The sequence below is a fragment of the Mustela lutreola genome, chromosome 12, assembly GCF_030435805.1.
Source record: "Mustela lutreola isolate mMusLut2 chromosome 12, mMusLut2.pri, whole genome shotgun sequence".
In the NCBI taxonomy this organism is placed as follows: Eukaryota; Metazoa; Chordata; class Mammalia; order Carnivora; family Mustelidae; genus Mustela; species Mustela lutreola.
This window is the reverse complement of record NC_081301.1, coordinates 32,900,568-32,917,103: the sequence shown is the minus strand read 5'-3', so window position 1 is coordinate 32,917,103 and position 16,536 is coordinate 32,900,568. Positions and strand designations below refer to the sequence as shown.

Sequence of the window (16,536 nt, the reverse complement as noted above, 5' to 3'; positions counted from 1 at the left end):
GGAGCATTTTCCCCCAGTGTCACAGCTGGTCCTTAAGTCCAGATTTCTACCATCTAAGAAGAAAAAGACCATTCCTCTAAGTCAACCCCAGGTCCTCAAGAGCCTGCTCTGCAGGAACTCAAAAGAGAACTGCTGAGAAGAAGCAGGAGTCTGAGGTGCTGGAGACATGGGTTCAAATCCACGCAACCACTGTTTGAACAAGTATCACAGCCCCTCCCCACTCTGGGCCTCAGTGTCCTAAGACTGGGCTGGATGGGCTTATACTTGCACCCAGGAATGAATATCACAAAAAACATCAGCAAAGCATAAACCAATGAGAGCAGACATGGGCAGTGCCCTGTGGTCCTTTCCTGGGCTAGGCATGAGTACTGCTTGTGGGGAAGTATAGAACATGCAGTATGTACAGTACAGGTTCCTGAAGCGAAATGGGTCAACTGCACATCTCCTTCTCCATCCCTCCACCTCCCCTCAAGTGCCTAGCCCTCTGCCTGATACATGTTGGCTCCATCTCAAGGTCAAATATGTGTCCTGCAAATCCCTCTTCTGGAAGAAGGTCCACCTTCCCAAAAAAGAGGCAGAGACCTCATGATTTTTTTAAAGCCCATTGAAGTATAATTTATATACTATAAAATTCATTTATTTTAAACATACAGTTAAATGATTCATAACATAAATTTACAGAGCTGTGCAACCATCACCACAGACCAGTTTTGGAATGTTTCCATCATCCCACTAAAATCCCTCATGCCCATCACTTCTCATTCCTATCCAGTCACATCTGGATATCTGCCCTCCATTTCTACAAATGAGCTTTTTCTGTACATTTCATATAAATGGAATCATATCACATGCGGTGCTTTTTGTCTAACTTCTTTCATTTAGCATCATGTTTTTGGAATTTCCTCTGTATTGTACCAGGTGTCAGCACTTCATTCCTTGTCTTATTCATTTCAGTGCCTGGCACATAGTAGGTGCTCACTAAAAAGCTGAAGAATCTCACATGAAGACCAGAGGCCATTCCAAAAGGAGGGCAGCTACCAGCCAAAGAAATTCCAGTTGGCCTCCAAGGTGCTGTAGATGATGTGCCGAAGCCCATGCCCATTGCCAATGATGCGAATATAGCAATTTGTTTTTAAACCTGTAATTGTCCACCAGTTGAACTGTCATGCCCTCAGCTTCAGAGGTTTGCTGCAGCATCCCATCTACTTATTTTGAATTTGCCCTTATTCCCCCCTCACCTTGGCTCTGAAAGCCATGGTGACTCATTGCTCTGCAATTAATTTTTCTTCTTCAAGTCTGAATTGCCTGAACTAGTTGGAGAAGAACAACACTCCAAATCCAACCTTGTCTCCAACTGTTACTGTAGAACCGACTATCTCTCCCTTCAAGTCTGTAGATTTTTGCTTTATATATATTTTGGGACTCTATTTTCAGATGTGTATATGTTTATAATTGTTAGATAATTTAATATTTTCTGATGGATTGAATTTTGTATCAGGTTATATTGTCCTTCTCTGTCTCTTGTAATCTTTTTGACTTACATTCTATTTGTTTCCAAAAAGCACAGGCAACAAAACAAAAATAAATAAGTGGGACTATGTCAAACTACTAAGTTTCTGCACAACAAAGGAAACAGTTAACAACATGAAAAGGCAAACTATGGAATGGAAGAAAATATTTGCAAACCATAGTTCTGATAAGGAGTTAATACCTAAAACTTATAAGGGACTCCTACAACGTAACAGCAAAAAAACCCAAATAATCTGTTTTTTTAAAGGGAAAAATGGCCTGAATAGATATTTTTCCAAAGAAGACATACAAATGGCTAATAGAGACATGAAAAATGCTCAACATCATTAATCATCAGGGAAATGCAAATGAAAACCTCAATGACATATTACCTCACCACCTGCAAGGACAGCTATTTTCAAAAAGTCAAAAGATTATAAGAATCGGGGGCGCCTGGGTGGCTTAGTGGGTTAAACCTCTGCCTTTGGCTCAGGTCTTGGGATTGAACCCTGCATCGGGATCTCTGTTCATTGGGGAGCCTGCTTCCCTCCCCCACTCTCTGCCCGCCTCTTTGCCTACTTGTGATCTCTCTCTCTCTCTGTCGGATAAAAAATAAAATCTTAAAAAAAAAAAAAAAAGATTGTAAGAGTTAATGAGGATGTGGAGAAAAGGGAACCTGTATGAACTGTTGGTGGGAATGTAAATTGGTAGAGCCATTATGGAAAACAGTATGGTGTTCCCCCCCAAAATTAAAAACAGAACTACCATATAATCCAGCAATTCCACTTCTGGGTATTTATCCAAGGGAAATAAAATCTCTGTCTTGAAGAGATAGCTGCACTCCCATGTTCATTGCAGCACTATTTACAATAGCCAGGATTTGGAAACAACCTAAGTATCCACTGACAGATGAATGAATAAAGAAAATGTGGCATATCAACATAATGGAATATGATTCAGCCTTAAAAGAAAAAAAGAAGAAAATCCTGCCATTTACAACATCATAGGTAAACCTGAAGGATATTATGCTAAATGAAATAATCCAGACACAGAAAGACAGTATCACGTGTTTCACTTATATATGGAATCCAAAAAACAAAAATGAAAAAGTAGAACTCACAGTAATGAAGAGCAGGACAGTGGTTACCAAGGTTTGGGGGTTGGAGGGGTGACAAGGTGGGAGGAAAAGAGAGATATTGATCAAAGGGTACACACTTTCAGTTATAAGATAAATTCTATTGTAATGAACACAATGTACATGGTGGTGACTGTGGTTAATAATACCACATTATATACCATACTTGAAATTTGTAAAAGAGTATATCCCAAGTATTTTCACACATACACAAATGGGTGACAAGCGCTGGATATATTAATTAATTTGATGATGGCCAAAAAAATCACATTGTATAATTAAAAATATACAATTTGGTCAAAAATTTAAGTTCTTTTAAAAATATATTTTGTCTGATAATAGTACAGTCACCCCCATTCTCTATTGCTCACTCTTTGTATACAGTATCTTGATTACTAGCCTCGGGGGCCTGCTTCCACAGCACAATGCTTAAACCTGGTGCACCCAAAATGCTGCTCCAGGTCTCCCTGAGTCTTGATTCTGTGGACAATTCAGAAGTTTTGTTTTGTGATGTGTTTATGTGGCACATCTAAGATGCTGTGAAGGACCTTCAAGTCAGTTACTTGTTCATTCCTTCATTTTACAACCCCCGGGTACCCATTCCATGCCAAGTGCTAAGTTGGACCTAGCACTGAGTCATTAGTAGCCTCTGCCATCTAAGATTTAGAGGCTACACCTCTGTCTCCTCATCTCTGAAATGGGGATAATAGCACAACACCACGAGGCTACCATGAGGATTAAATTAATTAAAAATGTGTCAAATGCTTAGAATAGTGAATAGTACACATAAACCCTAAATATATATTACCTATTATCAATCATCATCATCATTAGCATCACCAGCCTTAATCACTCTTTCTTTGGAAGCTGCATCTCATCAGTTAAAATGAACATGTTTTACTATAAAAATAGATTTCAGTAGAAACATTTTTACTATAAAGTAGGAAATTTTAGTAATCTTTCTTTAGAACTTATTATTCATTTTGGGTATGCTTTTTTTTTTTTTTTTTTTTTAGATTTGGGAGCTCATTTATCTTGGGAAAGTCCTTGGAAGGTCATAGGTCCCATATATCGGGACTCTAGGGGATAAAGTAACCCTGCCCAGAGTGACCACGTAGGGCTGCACAGGTTGTTTTAACTGCACAACCCAAAGGGAAACCAGTCTCTCTTCATAGACTATGAAGGGACTGCCCACCCGCCAACCAATACCCAGAGATGTGTACCATGCAGCCCTGGTCCCGCAGGTGAGGGAACCAAAGACTGCCATGCAATCCACTAAAGACCACTTCCATTCAGGAGAAAAGAGAAGGCTTTATGGGGGGATGACAATTGAGCCAAGTCGTGAAGAGCAGAAAGATTTCAGCCCATGAGATGCTGTGAGAAGGGCATTCTAAGAAGAAGAAATAATAAGAGGAAAGGCAAGGGAGTGCATCTGGGGAAGAGAGTGTCATTCTGTTTGGTGAGAGTAAAGGATGGGGGTGGAGTGGAGACCAAAGTGAGTCTGGAGAGAGATGAAGGATCCAGATCAAGGAGGGCTTTGAATACCAGCCTTACAGCTGAATCTGCTAGGTATGCAATGAGAAGTCATTGCTGGTTTCTGAGGAAGGAACTATCATAATCAGGGCTGTGCCTTAGCAAAGGCCCTCTGACAGCTGGTGTGGGAGGTGGGCTGAAGGGGGCGGACGCTGGAAGCAGGAGACCAGGAAGACAGTGGTCCAGTGGCTGAAGGGAGGGATGGAGAAGAGGGCCAGGATCAGAGTGACGTTGGGGAGGTAGAGAGGACACCGCCCATTTCAGATAGCCACCAGGGCAGGTGTAGTGGACCTAACTAAAACCCTTAACCCCACATGGCTCCTCACCCATGGGCAGGGTCAGGTCCACAGGCTGCAGCCCCACTCTCACCAGAGCTTCTGATGGCCAGGATTGATTGAATGATCTGCAGAGGTGTTTCAGGACAACAGCTAGTAATCTGGGCTTTGTTGGCTCAAACCCACGATGTCATGTTGGCACCTCAGCTTGCTGGCTGCAGACTTGGGGCCAAGACCCAGAACTAACAGCACTACGGGGTGGAGGCAAAAGTTGGGGACAAAATATGGGACAAAGATTCTGGGACCACAGGCACTAAGGACATATAGGCGACAGCATTTTGCAGCCCACATTTATCAGGCCACTTCTGGAGTCCTGTGTCTCTGTCTAGCCCCATACTCTGCAAGGGGCTGCAAGGGTAGGGTGTGCCCCTGTGGGAATGGCTACAGTACGGCTATAATCAAAAAGGCAGATAATAGCAAGCATCAGCTTCCTGTGGCCACCATAACAAAAGACCACAAACCAAATGGTTTAAAACAGCGGAATTTTATTATCTCACAGTTTGGGAAGCCAGAAGTCCAAAACCAAGGTCTGGTAAGCATCACCCTCCCTCCTGAGGATTTAGGAGAGTTTGAATCCATTCCTTATTGATTCTGGTGGCTGTCAGCATTCCCTGGCTTGTGGCTGCTCAGTCCAATCTTTGCCCAATCTTCCCATGGCCTTCTCCTCTTCTCTTTGTGTCTCTCCTCTGTGTGTTTTTTAAAAGGATGTTTGTCATCAGATTTAAGGTGCTCCTGGATAATCCAGGATGATGTCAACTTGAGATCCTTAAATCAATTACATCTGCAAAGACCCTTTTTCCAAATAAGGTCACATTCACAGTTTCCAAGGATTAAGAGATTAAGACATGAATACATCTTTGGGGTGGGGAGCCCCTTTCAACCCACTATGCACATTACACAGTTGGCAAGAATGTGGAAAAACTGGAAGCCTTATACACTGCTGGTGGGAATGTAAAATGGTGCGGCCACCTGGGTAGTCTGGCATTTTCTCAAATGGTGATTTTTTCAAATGGCAATTCCGCTCCTAGGTATATAACCAAGAGAAGTAAAAAACGCATGCAGAAAAACCTGTACATGGATGTTCATGGCAGCATTATTTGTATTAGCCAAAAAGTGGAAACAATCCAAATGTCCATCAGCTGGTGAATGGATCAAGAAAATGTGGTATTTTACACGTATAATAGGATATTATTCAGCAATAAAAGGAGTTAAATACTGATTCATGGTACAACATGGATAAACCTTGGACACATTACATTATGGTAAGTGAAAGTAGCCATTCACAAAAGGTTGTTTATTGTACAATTCCATTTATAATGCCATTTATAATGAAGTATCCAGAATAGGCCAATCTATGAGACAGAAGTAGATTAATGGTTGTCTGAGGAGGAGGCAGGGGGGATTCTAACATGTTACAACAAGGATAAAACTGACAGTATTATGTTAAGTGAAGTAAGCGAGTCACAAAAAGACAAATACTGTATGATTCCACGTATACAGGATACCTTGAGAAGTAAAATTCGCAGAAACAGAGAGTATAATGCCAGGGACTGGGAGGAGGGAGAAATGATGAGTTACTGTTCAATAAATAGATACAGAGTTTCAGTGCTACAAGAGAAAACCCTGGAGATTGATCATACAACAATGTGAATGTACTTAACACTACTGAACTGTACACTTAATGATTAAGGTGAGGGGCACCTGGCTGGCTCACTTGATAGATCGTGAGACTCTTTTTTTTTTTTTTAAAGATTTTATTTATTTATTTGACAGAGAGAAATTACAAGTACACTGAGAGGCAGGCAGAGAGAGAGAGAGAAAGAAGGAAGCAGGCTCCCTGCCGAGCAGAGAGCCCGATGCAGGACTCGATCCCAGGACCTGAGCCGAAGGCAGCGGCTTAACCCACTGAGCCACCCAGGCGCCCCAAGACTCTTTTTTCTTTTTTAAGATTTTATTTATTTATTTGAGAGAGAGAGGGAGTGAGCACAAGCAGGAGGGAGAAGGAGAGCAGGCTCCCTGCTGAGCAGGAAGCCCAACATGCGGCTGGATGCCAGGACCCTGGGATCACGGCCTGAGCCCAAGGCAGATGCTTAATGGACTGAGCCCCTTGAGGCACCCCAGATCGTGGGACTCTTGATCTTGGGGTTGTGAGTATGACCCCCCACATTGGGTATAGAGATTACTTTAAAAAATAAATTAATTTTAAAGAAATGTATTCCCAGTACCCAGGGAGTGCTGCTTTCTTTTACTCTCCAGTTTTGTCATGGGACAGTGAGTGAAAGTGACCTGAAAATCAGCAAATATTTGTGCTAGGTAGATGTTTTAGGTCCCCTGGAAGAAAAATGTTCTTATAGAGAAATTCCTCCTCCTCTACCAGGACTTGAACCCATCACAATTACAAACTAGCAGCGAAACAACTTGTCCTCACTCCTTGCATGCTCCATCTCGATCCCAGAGGACCCCAGATGAGGCATCTCTCTATAATTCCCCCAAGACTCTGTCTCCCTCACCCTTCCGAGTCCAGGTCAAAGCTCTCCTCAGACACCTTCCTCCACCTTGCAACAGGTTCATGAGAAAAGCAGTCAGTCTCCCTGTGGCCTCTCCACTCGGATTAGAGTCCTGGTTTTACAGCCCCAACGGCGTGAAGGCTCTGAGGGCAGGACGCAGTCCGACAGCAGGAGGGCTTAGCGTGCTGCATGCATGTCTTCGTGGAGGAGCTGGGCTTTCATGGAGCCTCCGGGTCCACAAACACTTCCTCCACACTAACCGCTCCCCTTCACTTCAGTCATCTGTAGCTGATTCCTCTCTGAAAGCATTGGTATTTCCTGTCTTATATAATGGACAGGTAAGTCCAAGCCTTCTCTCTGCTAAAGACCCTGAGATCCCCGTAGGAAGGGAGCCAGGCTGAGCCATCTTCGCATCCGGAGTATTAATTGTAGACACTAAGGGCTTACAGCAAGCACTGAGCTGAGCGGCAACAGGCAAGTCATACGGGCTCATTAAACGACCCACTGTGTGTGTGGCGGGGGAAGGGGGCTGGGTTGCTCAGTGGGTTAAGCCTCTGCCTTCGGCTCAGGTCATGATCTCAGGGTCCTGGGATGGAGCCCTGCATTGGGCTCTCTGCTCAGCAGGGAGCCTGCTTCCTCCTCTCTCTCTGCCTCTCTACCTACTTGTGATCTCTCTCTCTGTCAAATAAACAAATAAAATCTTAAAACACACACACACACACACAAAAACGACCCTCTTTGAAATAATCATGGGCCCTAACTGACCAGTTACAACCAGGCACAACTCCTAAGAGTACCAAAAAAGGGGAAATTCCATGCGTCCCCATACTCCTTCACTCTGCCCTTTAACTGTGGTCACTCGCCACCATCTCCTCGAAATTTCTCCTTTGCTGTTCTGCCTGCTACTTCTGTCTCCTTTGTTCTGCCTTGGTGAATCCTTTCACCACCCTGACCACCAGCCCCCACCCAACTGGGACACTCCACATTTGGTGGCCCCCCCAATCTGATCAGAGTGCCCCACATTTATCCTAAGATTTGACACAGAGTTGAGATAAAAATATGTTGGACTCAATTTGTTTTGCTATTAAAAAAATACTTTAGGGGCACCTGGGTGGCTCAGTGGGTTAAAGCCCCGCCTTCGGCTCAGGTCATGATCCCAGGGTCCTGGGATAGAGCCCCGCATCAGGCTCTCTGCTCAGCGGGGAGCCTGCTTCCCTTCCTCTCTCTCTGCCTGCGTCTCTGCCTACTTGTGATCTCTGTCAAATAAATAAATAAAATCTTAAAAAAAAAAAAAAAAGAAGTGTCCAAGACAGGTGATTTTTATACTTTTTGTTTTTATACTTTTTAGACAGACAATAAATCTGTGAGGAATTGACATGACAAAGAAAACTTACCATTGTGAGCTTCAATTAGGTAGGAATTCTAAACAGAATTTTGCTTCAAAGATTTTATTTATTTATTTGACAGAGAAAGAAATCATAAGTAGGCAGAGAGGCAGGCAGAGAGAGTGGGGGAAGCAGCCTCTCTGCTGAGCAGAAAGCCTGATGTGGGGCTCCATCCCAGGACCCTGAGATCATGACCTTAACCCACTGAGCCCCCCAGGTGCCCCAAAACACTCTGGGGCCTCCCCATCAGGGAATTGAACCCCAGTCTCCCACAGGACAGGCGGGGATACTCACCACTATGCTAATGAGGACTGGCTCTTCTAAACAGAATTTAGGCTGGGGTAGTAAATTAGTTGAAAGTCACAAGGGTTGTTTATACAGTCTTTGGGCTCTAAATTTCGAATCTTGGTGAAAAGGATGTTTCTCCTGGTACAGGGAAGTCACCTTTCACAGGGGAGATTTGTTTCCTTCTTTCAGGGGGAAAGAGAAAGTTCTGAATGTTCTGAATGTCCTTCTTCATGGACAGTCAACTTTTATTCAAAATAACCAATGGGCCAAAGTGGCCCAATCTTGGGGCCTTAGCTCCTACAGCAGCAAGGTACGAGAACATCTAGAGACAGGCTATGCATCTGAAAAAGCATCGCTAAGACGGACAGAGAAGCTCTGTTTACTGGGCAGGGAGGCATGATCTATCCAACTCAATGAGGCCAAGGCAGGACACCCAAAGCTTGGGTTGGTGAGTGGTTGAATGAATGACCTTGAGAGCTGCTCAGGTGGCAGATGTTAACTGTTAGAAGTGATGGGCTGGTTCAAGGAACAGAGTGCATGAATCCCAGGAGTGTGTGTGTGTGTGTGTGTGTGTGTGTGTGTGTGTAGGTGAGACTGGGAAGGCAGGAGAAAAAGACAGCAGCCTTTGATGGGCTGGTAAGGGAAAGGTCTAAAGAAAGGTTCGAGAAGAAGGGGCTGGCCAAGGACTTCTCCCTCACTGGACCCATCCAAGCAGCTTGGACTTGGTCATTCCCTCAGTGATGACCTCCCTCAGCTAAGTCTGTAGGTATGAGCGGGTAGTCATCACTAAGTCTGCGGACAGTCCAGCCATCCACCCTGCCTGCCGCCCTCCAAATCCTCCCAGACTGCACCTCATTCCCATCCACTCCAGCTTCAGTGTTCGTCTTCTCTCCCAAATACAGAACATTTTATCATCTCCGTGATTTCCTGTACACAAATCACGTCTACTAGCTGCTTTGCCTCCATTGTTTCATTTCATGCCCCCAGCATGACTTTTACCATGATTATCCCCTGAGGTATAATAATAAATATATACATGTATTTGGTTTTTACCTCATGTTCTTGGCACAGAGCTCCTAAAACTTTTTAAATTTCCTAAGTGATAGGGGTGATGGGAGTATCTTTTTTTTTCTTTTCTTTTCTTTTTTTTTTTTTACTCTTAGAATGTTTATTAAATCAAAGATTTACAAGGACAGTAATGAATAAAAGTGAAATTTTTCAATCAGGAAAAATGAAGTTTCAATGTGTAAGGGTTTATATTCAATTTCATTTTTTTTTTAATCTTCCCCTTTAAGATTATATCATAACATGTGAAGCACTGGTGAGATCTATGTCACCAGAAATTCCCAGTTTGCTGATTTCCTGGAGATTTTTCATCCAATGATTGTACTGCAACAAGTGAGCATCATTGACCGCAACCTTGAAGTGGTCAGATTCAACCAGCACTTGTACTTTGAATGGTTTACCACTTTCGAATGGGAAAGTCGCCTGTCTTTCTTCCTTTCCCCAGAGGTTATCCAGCTTTGTATTGCAAACAATGACTCTCTTGTTGTCCTCATTGAAGCGTGGGTTAAAGTGGAAAGCAACATCATTCCCTCTCTTGAAATCTAAAGCAAATCTGTTTGCATTGGGCTTCGTTGTGCCCAGAATTGTTATCAGATGCGAGGCATGACTCCTCCAGGCAAGGGCAGGTCATAAGGTACAGTCAGTGGTCTAGCAGGGATGCCAAAGGCGCCAGCAGGGGGCTGGGCTCCAGGAGCACTTGGCTGTCCAGGAGGCGGGTAGGCCCCAGGCCCACTCGGTTGCCCAGGGTGGGCTCCTGGTGCAGGTCGTCCAGGATAAGCAGGAGCTGTTGGGCCAGGGTAGGCTCCTGGAGGTGCCTGTCCAGGGTAGCCACCAGGAGGGGCCTGTCCAGGGTAGGCACCAGGATAGGAGGCCCCTGGGTAGCCCCCTGCTCCAGCAGGCTGGTTTCCCCATTGACCAGGCCATCCTTGAGGGTTTGGGTTTCCAGACCCAGATAAAGCATCATTAAGTGAAAAATTGTCTGCCATTTTCCCCGATGCCTCCGCCCACGCACGCTTGCTGGGGGGGGGGGGGGGGGCGCTGGTGGCTTCTGGTGAGGTGCTGCGATCACCGGGAGTATCTTTTGTTATTCGTAATAAGCTCCTTTCGACCTTACCTGAGCATATGCTAATGAGGTCATTAGTTTGGGGGAGGGTGCACATAGCTTGAGGACAGTGTTCATCACCAGAAGGACCTAGATCTTGATTAGAAGGGTGAAATTTTCAGCCCTACTTTTCACCTCTGACCTGAGTTCAATCACCAATAGCCAACGATTTAACCAACTATATGTAATGAAACATCCATTAAAGAAAGAAAGAAAAAAAAAACCTGGGGCTCCTGGGTGGCCTGGTCGGTTGAGGGTCTGCCTTCAGCTCAGGTCATGATCCCAGAGTTCTGGATCAAGTCCTGCCTCAGGCTCCCTGCTCGGGAGGGAGTCTGCTTCTCCCTCTACCTCTATTATTCTTTCTCTCTCCTCCTCTCTGTCAAGTAAACAAATGCATAAATCTTAAAGAAAAAAAACCTTAGAAAATGGTTTTGGAGAGCTTCTGAGTTGGCAACTACATCAGGAGGCTGGGAGAGCACGCTCCACAATCCATGGGGACAGAAGTCTGTCCACTCAGAACTCTCGGATCGCACCATGCATACTTCCTCCTCTGGCTGTTCACGGACCTCCTTGTGTAAACTGCAGCAGTAAGTAGAGATTCTCTAGGATGAGAGAGTTGTCTGGCTCATTACTGCCTCTGGGAATCCGACTTCATAGCCACATCTGGCAGAAGCGCTGGTAAGCCAAGGGCCCACTCTTTGGAATGGCCTCTGAAGTCAGGGCGGTTCTGTGGGACTGAGCCCGCGGAGTCTGACGCTAGCTCTGGGTAGTCAGGGTCAGAACCAAGTCACAGGACCCCTAAGTGGTGTCAGGGAGTGGGAGCAGCGGAGTTGGAGGAGACCCTCTATGTCCCTTGTCAGTGGAGGACAAATAGCCCTCATTCCCATTTTGCAGATGAGGATTCTGAGACTGGGAGAGGGAATGTGAATCATCCACAGTCACATCCCTGGCAAGGGCCGAGTGAAGCGTCTGCTGGACTGAGCTGAAGTCCTAAATTAACTCCCTCCATTTCCACACTGGTAAGGTGGAATTGGGGAGCCTCGCCCTCTTCCCTCACTGAGTATCTTCCAAGAGGCACTGAGATGATTGATGTGGAATCATTCTATAAATTGGGGGGACAAGAATTGCAGCACAAGGGGCTCCTGGGTGGCTCAGTCAGTTAGGCATCTGCCTTGGGCTCAGATCATGATCTGAGGGTCCCGGGATGGAGGCCTCTTCCACCCCTTGTCAAGCTCCCTGCTCAGTGGGGAGTCTTCTGCTTCCTCTCCCTCTGCCCTTCCACACCTTGTGCTCCCTCTCTCTCAAATAAATAAACTAAATAAATAAAATTAAAAAAAAAAAAAAAGAGTTGCAGCATGAAAGGATCCCAATGTGGGTTCAAATACCAGCTTCTCTGCTCATTTCCTGGGTGACCATGTAGAAGTTCACCTCTCTGGACTTCTTTCCTTACTTACAAAATGAGGGGGATCCTACTGACCAGTGAGGATTTTATTAGCTGTCGGATGTCAGGCTCTCGGTATACTCCCCGACACAGGACGCTCTAGGACCTCTTCAGAAGACCTGAATGTGAAGTCCTGGAACTCAGTCACCATAGGAAACTTTTTAAAAATTTTTAACCCAAAGACGGGAAGACAGAGAGTCAAAACCAGATTGATATCAGAGGATGTCATTTATATGGAAATAAGAGAATTCTGAATAAACAAAACTGGCCAAGCCAGGTGTGAAAAAGAAGACCCTGAGGCTCCGGTATTTTTAGAAGCCATTTTGCCTGTCATTCTCACGTCATTTCCCTAGCTCTGTGAGGATGGGCTTTAAAATAATTTGACTGCTGATCTTCAAACAAATCCCCATTCAAGATGACCAGCAAATGCCTTCCATTTGTTTTCATTTATTCATCATCTGCTCATTTTGCAGACATTCACTCAACACCGGCCTTGGGGCAGGCACTGTAGTAAGTGCTGGAGATACACGGGCCTCCCAGACCCATTCCTGGCATCAAGGTGCTTCTAGTCTAGTCCAGAGAACAGAGGAATCAATCACCAGTTACGGGAATGGGACAGCTTTCCTGAACAGGTGTTTCATAAGGAGCCTCCCAGTGAAAGGCGGGGGAAAACAGAGGAGGAGAGGTCAGGACCAGGTAAGAGACAAGCCAAGGAGACATATGAGGAAAAGAGCACGTAAGGAGGCATGGTGGTGGAGGAGTCCAGAGTGATGGGAAAGCCCTGATTGTGAAGGTAGGTGCTGGAACTTTGTAGCAGATTAATCATCTGCTTGAGCTAGAAAACATAGGCAAGGGCAGGGCCAAGTGGAGAAGATTCATCATGGCCACCCAGAGGGGTTTTAAGTCCCACCATCTCAAAAGGACCAGCTTTTGAACCCAGCTCCACGTTAACCTCGCTTGTTTGATCTTGGCAAGTCACTGTCTCTCTCTAGCCTCATCTTCCTTCCCGGGATGGAGGCCTCTTCCACCCCTTGTCAAGCTTCCTGCTCAGTGGGGAGTCTGCTGCTTCCTCTCTAACTGAGGCTAAGAGAGGAAAGGGGATGAATCCAAAATTACAAACCCTGAACCCTAGGTCTGGGCTCAACATGCTTCCCAGTTCTCCAAACAGATCTGTTCATATCTGCTTATCAAATTGAGGATCACTGGAAGGACCTCAGATAAACTGCATAAATAAAACAGTGTGAGCATGAGGAGGACCGTGGCTAAGGTTAGAGTCTGACAGGATGGCACAGAGAAAGACTAATGGTTTAAAAAGGCAAAATAAGGGTGGATACATTTGAATAAGATTAGTATGTGAGGCTGACCTAACAAAAAGTCAAACACAGCCAGCATTTACTCCTTTCACTTGAAAAAGCCTACACTGCTCATATTCTTTAAGACTATAGGGATATGGGCCAGCAGAAAAAAATGAAGATTTCATCAGCACCCTGGTCTCAGAGGGTTCAGCTATAAACTGCTTGCTGTCCAATTTCCGCCGAAGACTTACCTGAAATTTAGCAATATCTATTTTAAATATTTTAAAGATTTTAACTCTTTTAAAATCTTAAGATAAATATTAAGATTTTAAATATTTATGACCTAAAAAATAAAATAAAAAAAGCAAAACAAAGTATTTATGCCCTGTGACCTAATAATTCCACTTTGGGGAGTCTATTCTAGAAAAAATAGTGAAAGATGCAAAGACCCAGTGATGCCTGGGTGGTTCAGCTGGTTGAGCCGCTGCCTTTGGCTTGGGTCATAATCCCGGGGTCTTGGGATCGAGTCCCGCATCAGACTCCTTGTCCAGCAGGCAGTGTGCTTCTCTCTCTGCCTCTGCCTGCCACTCTGCCTGCTTGTGCTCTCTGACAAATAAATAAATAAAATCTAAAAAAAAAAAAAAAAAAAAAGACCCATGTACAAATATATACTCATCAATATATTGTTTATAATAGCAAAACATTGTCTGTTTTAGGGTGTGTTTCTCCAGAAGTAGACGTTGTAGCAAGTAGTTTATACCAGAAGTGATCCCAGGAAGCACCAGTGGATCAGGGAAGGAAAGCAAGACTATAATGGCTAAGTTATTGAGCAGGTTTCCATCATGGGCTGGAAAATTCTGCTCAACAGTGTAGACCATACCTGCTTGTTTTCCCACCTGGAAATAAGGAACCTTGGGCATTTACCTTCCAACTCCTCATCTGTCATTGTTTGTTGTGGCTTCTGAGAATGTTCACTTCCTGGAACTTCCATTTTGCTCTACATGGGGACCAAGAGTGAAGTCATAGGCGTTCACAGTAAGCAGCCTCCGATGTGCAGAGGTGAGTGCCAAGGTAAATGTCAGGCAGGGAGGGCACTGATGATGTCCAGTAACAGGAGAATGATGAATTCTCACAGGCAAATAAAAATTGCTTTTTAATGTTGTAGGGAAGTGAAACCACTTTCTCCGAAGACTAAACTAGTGAAAGGCAAAATGACAGAGGAAAAACAAGCATAAACCAATATGCAATTAACTGGTGTTCCTTAAAAAATTAGAATAAATGGAACAAGCTATAATAAAAGCTATAAAATAGAACTTTCCAGAGATGAAATATGACAATTCGGGAACTGAAAGGCTTTATCACTTCCTATGAAAAGTCAGTGAATATATTTAGAAATTTGAATATATTCAGGAAAACAGAACCATAAGATATAAAAAAGAGAAAATCTTCAAAGACAGAAAAAAAATTAAGACAAAAGAAGAAAATCAGCTCAATCAGCTTCAAATTTCTATCTACAAAAGTAGTGTGAAAGACAATAAAGTAACATACTAGAGTTTTGAAAGTAAAAAATGTGAATCGGGGTGCCTGGGTGGCTCAGTGGGTTAAAGCCTCTGCCTTTGGCTCAGGTCATGATCCCAGGGTCCTGGGATCGAGCCCTGCATCAGGCTCCCTGCTCAGCGTGGGGCCTGCTTCCTCCTCTCTCTCTGCCTACTTGTGATCTCTATGATCTCTATGTCAAATAAATACATAAAATATTTTTAAAAATGTGAATCAATAACTTTATATAAGACCCAGGTGACTTTCTTTTTTTTATTTTTTAAGATTTTATTTATTTATTTGACAAACAGAGATCAGTTGAACATCTGTCTTCAGCTCAGGTTATGATCTCAGGATCGGGATCGAGCCCCGCATAGGGATTCCTGCTCAGAGGGAAGTCAGCTTCTCCCTTGCTCTCAGCCCCTACCCCTCACCCCACTCATGCACTCTCTCTCTCTCAAATGAATAAATAAAATCTTTTTTTTAAATAGTACAGTAATCAAGACAATGGTATTGGCAAAAACAAAACAAAGCAAAAATCAAATACATCAATGGAATAGAATAAACAGTCCAGAAATAGATCCACACAAATAATCAAATGATCTTTGACAAAGGAGCAAAGGCAATTCAATGGAGAAAGAATAGTCTTTTCAACAAATGATTCTGGGACAACTGGACATTTACACGTTAAAAAAGAAAAAATCTAGACAAAGACCTTACATCCCTCACAACATATGGATAATACTCAAAATGGATCATACATCAAAATGTAAAATTCAAAATAATAAAATTCCTAGAGGATAACACAGGAGAAAATATAGATGTATCTTGAGTTTGGCAATGACTTTTTTATATAAAACATCAAAGGTGGGGCACCTGGGTGGTACAGTGGGTTAAAGGCTCTGTCTTCAGATCAGGTCATGATCCCAGGGTCCTGGGATGGAGCCCTGTGTTGGGCTCTCTGCTCAGTGGGGAGCCTGCTTCCTCCTCTCTCTCTGCCTACTTGTGATCTCTGTCTGTCAAATAAATAAATAAATTCTTAAAAAAAAATCAAAGGCATGATGTATGAAAGAAAAAATAGATAAATTAGACAATTTCATTAAAATTGAAAACTTCTATTCTGTGAAAGACACTGATAAGAGAATGAAAAGACAAGCTACAAATCAGGAGAAAATATTTGCAAAAGACAAATCTGATACTTGATTCTTATCCAAAAGATACAAAGAATGTTAAAAACTCAACACTAGGAAAATAACCCAATTTTTTAAATGGGTAAAAGATTTGAACAGATACTTCACAGACACACACGATATACAAACGGCAAGTGATATTATACATCATTATGGAATTGCAAATTAATATAACACTGAGATACTACTTCATACCTATCAGAATGGTAGAAATC

General features: G+C 43.6%; 1 protein-coding gene across 1 annotated transcript in view; it reads right to left on the bottom strand.

The window, feature by feature from the left end:
- Nucleotides 1-4,977: 4,977 nt before the first annotated feature.
- The window catches only part of LOC131812584 (galectin-3-like), a 31,281-nt gene continuing 19,722 nt past the window's right edge, over nucleotides 4,978-16,536 (bottom strand). The window contains 3 exon segments of the mRNA XM_059142300.1: nucleotides 4,978-10,353; nucleotides 10,356-14,791; nucleotides 16,008-16,147. Of these exon segments, the coding sequence (XP_058998283.1) occupies nucleotides 9,989-10,353; nucleotides 10,356-10,917 (927 nt within the window). The 5' untranslated portion in view covers nucleotides 10,918-14,791; nucleotides 16,008-16,147 and the 3' untranslated portion in view covers nucleotides 4,978-9,988.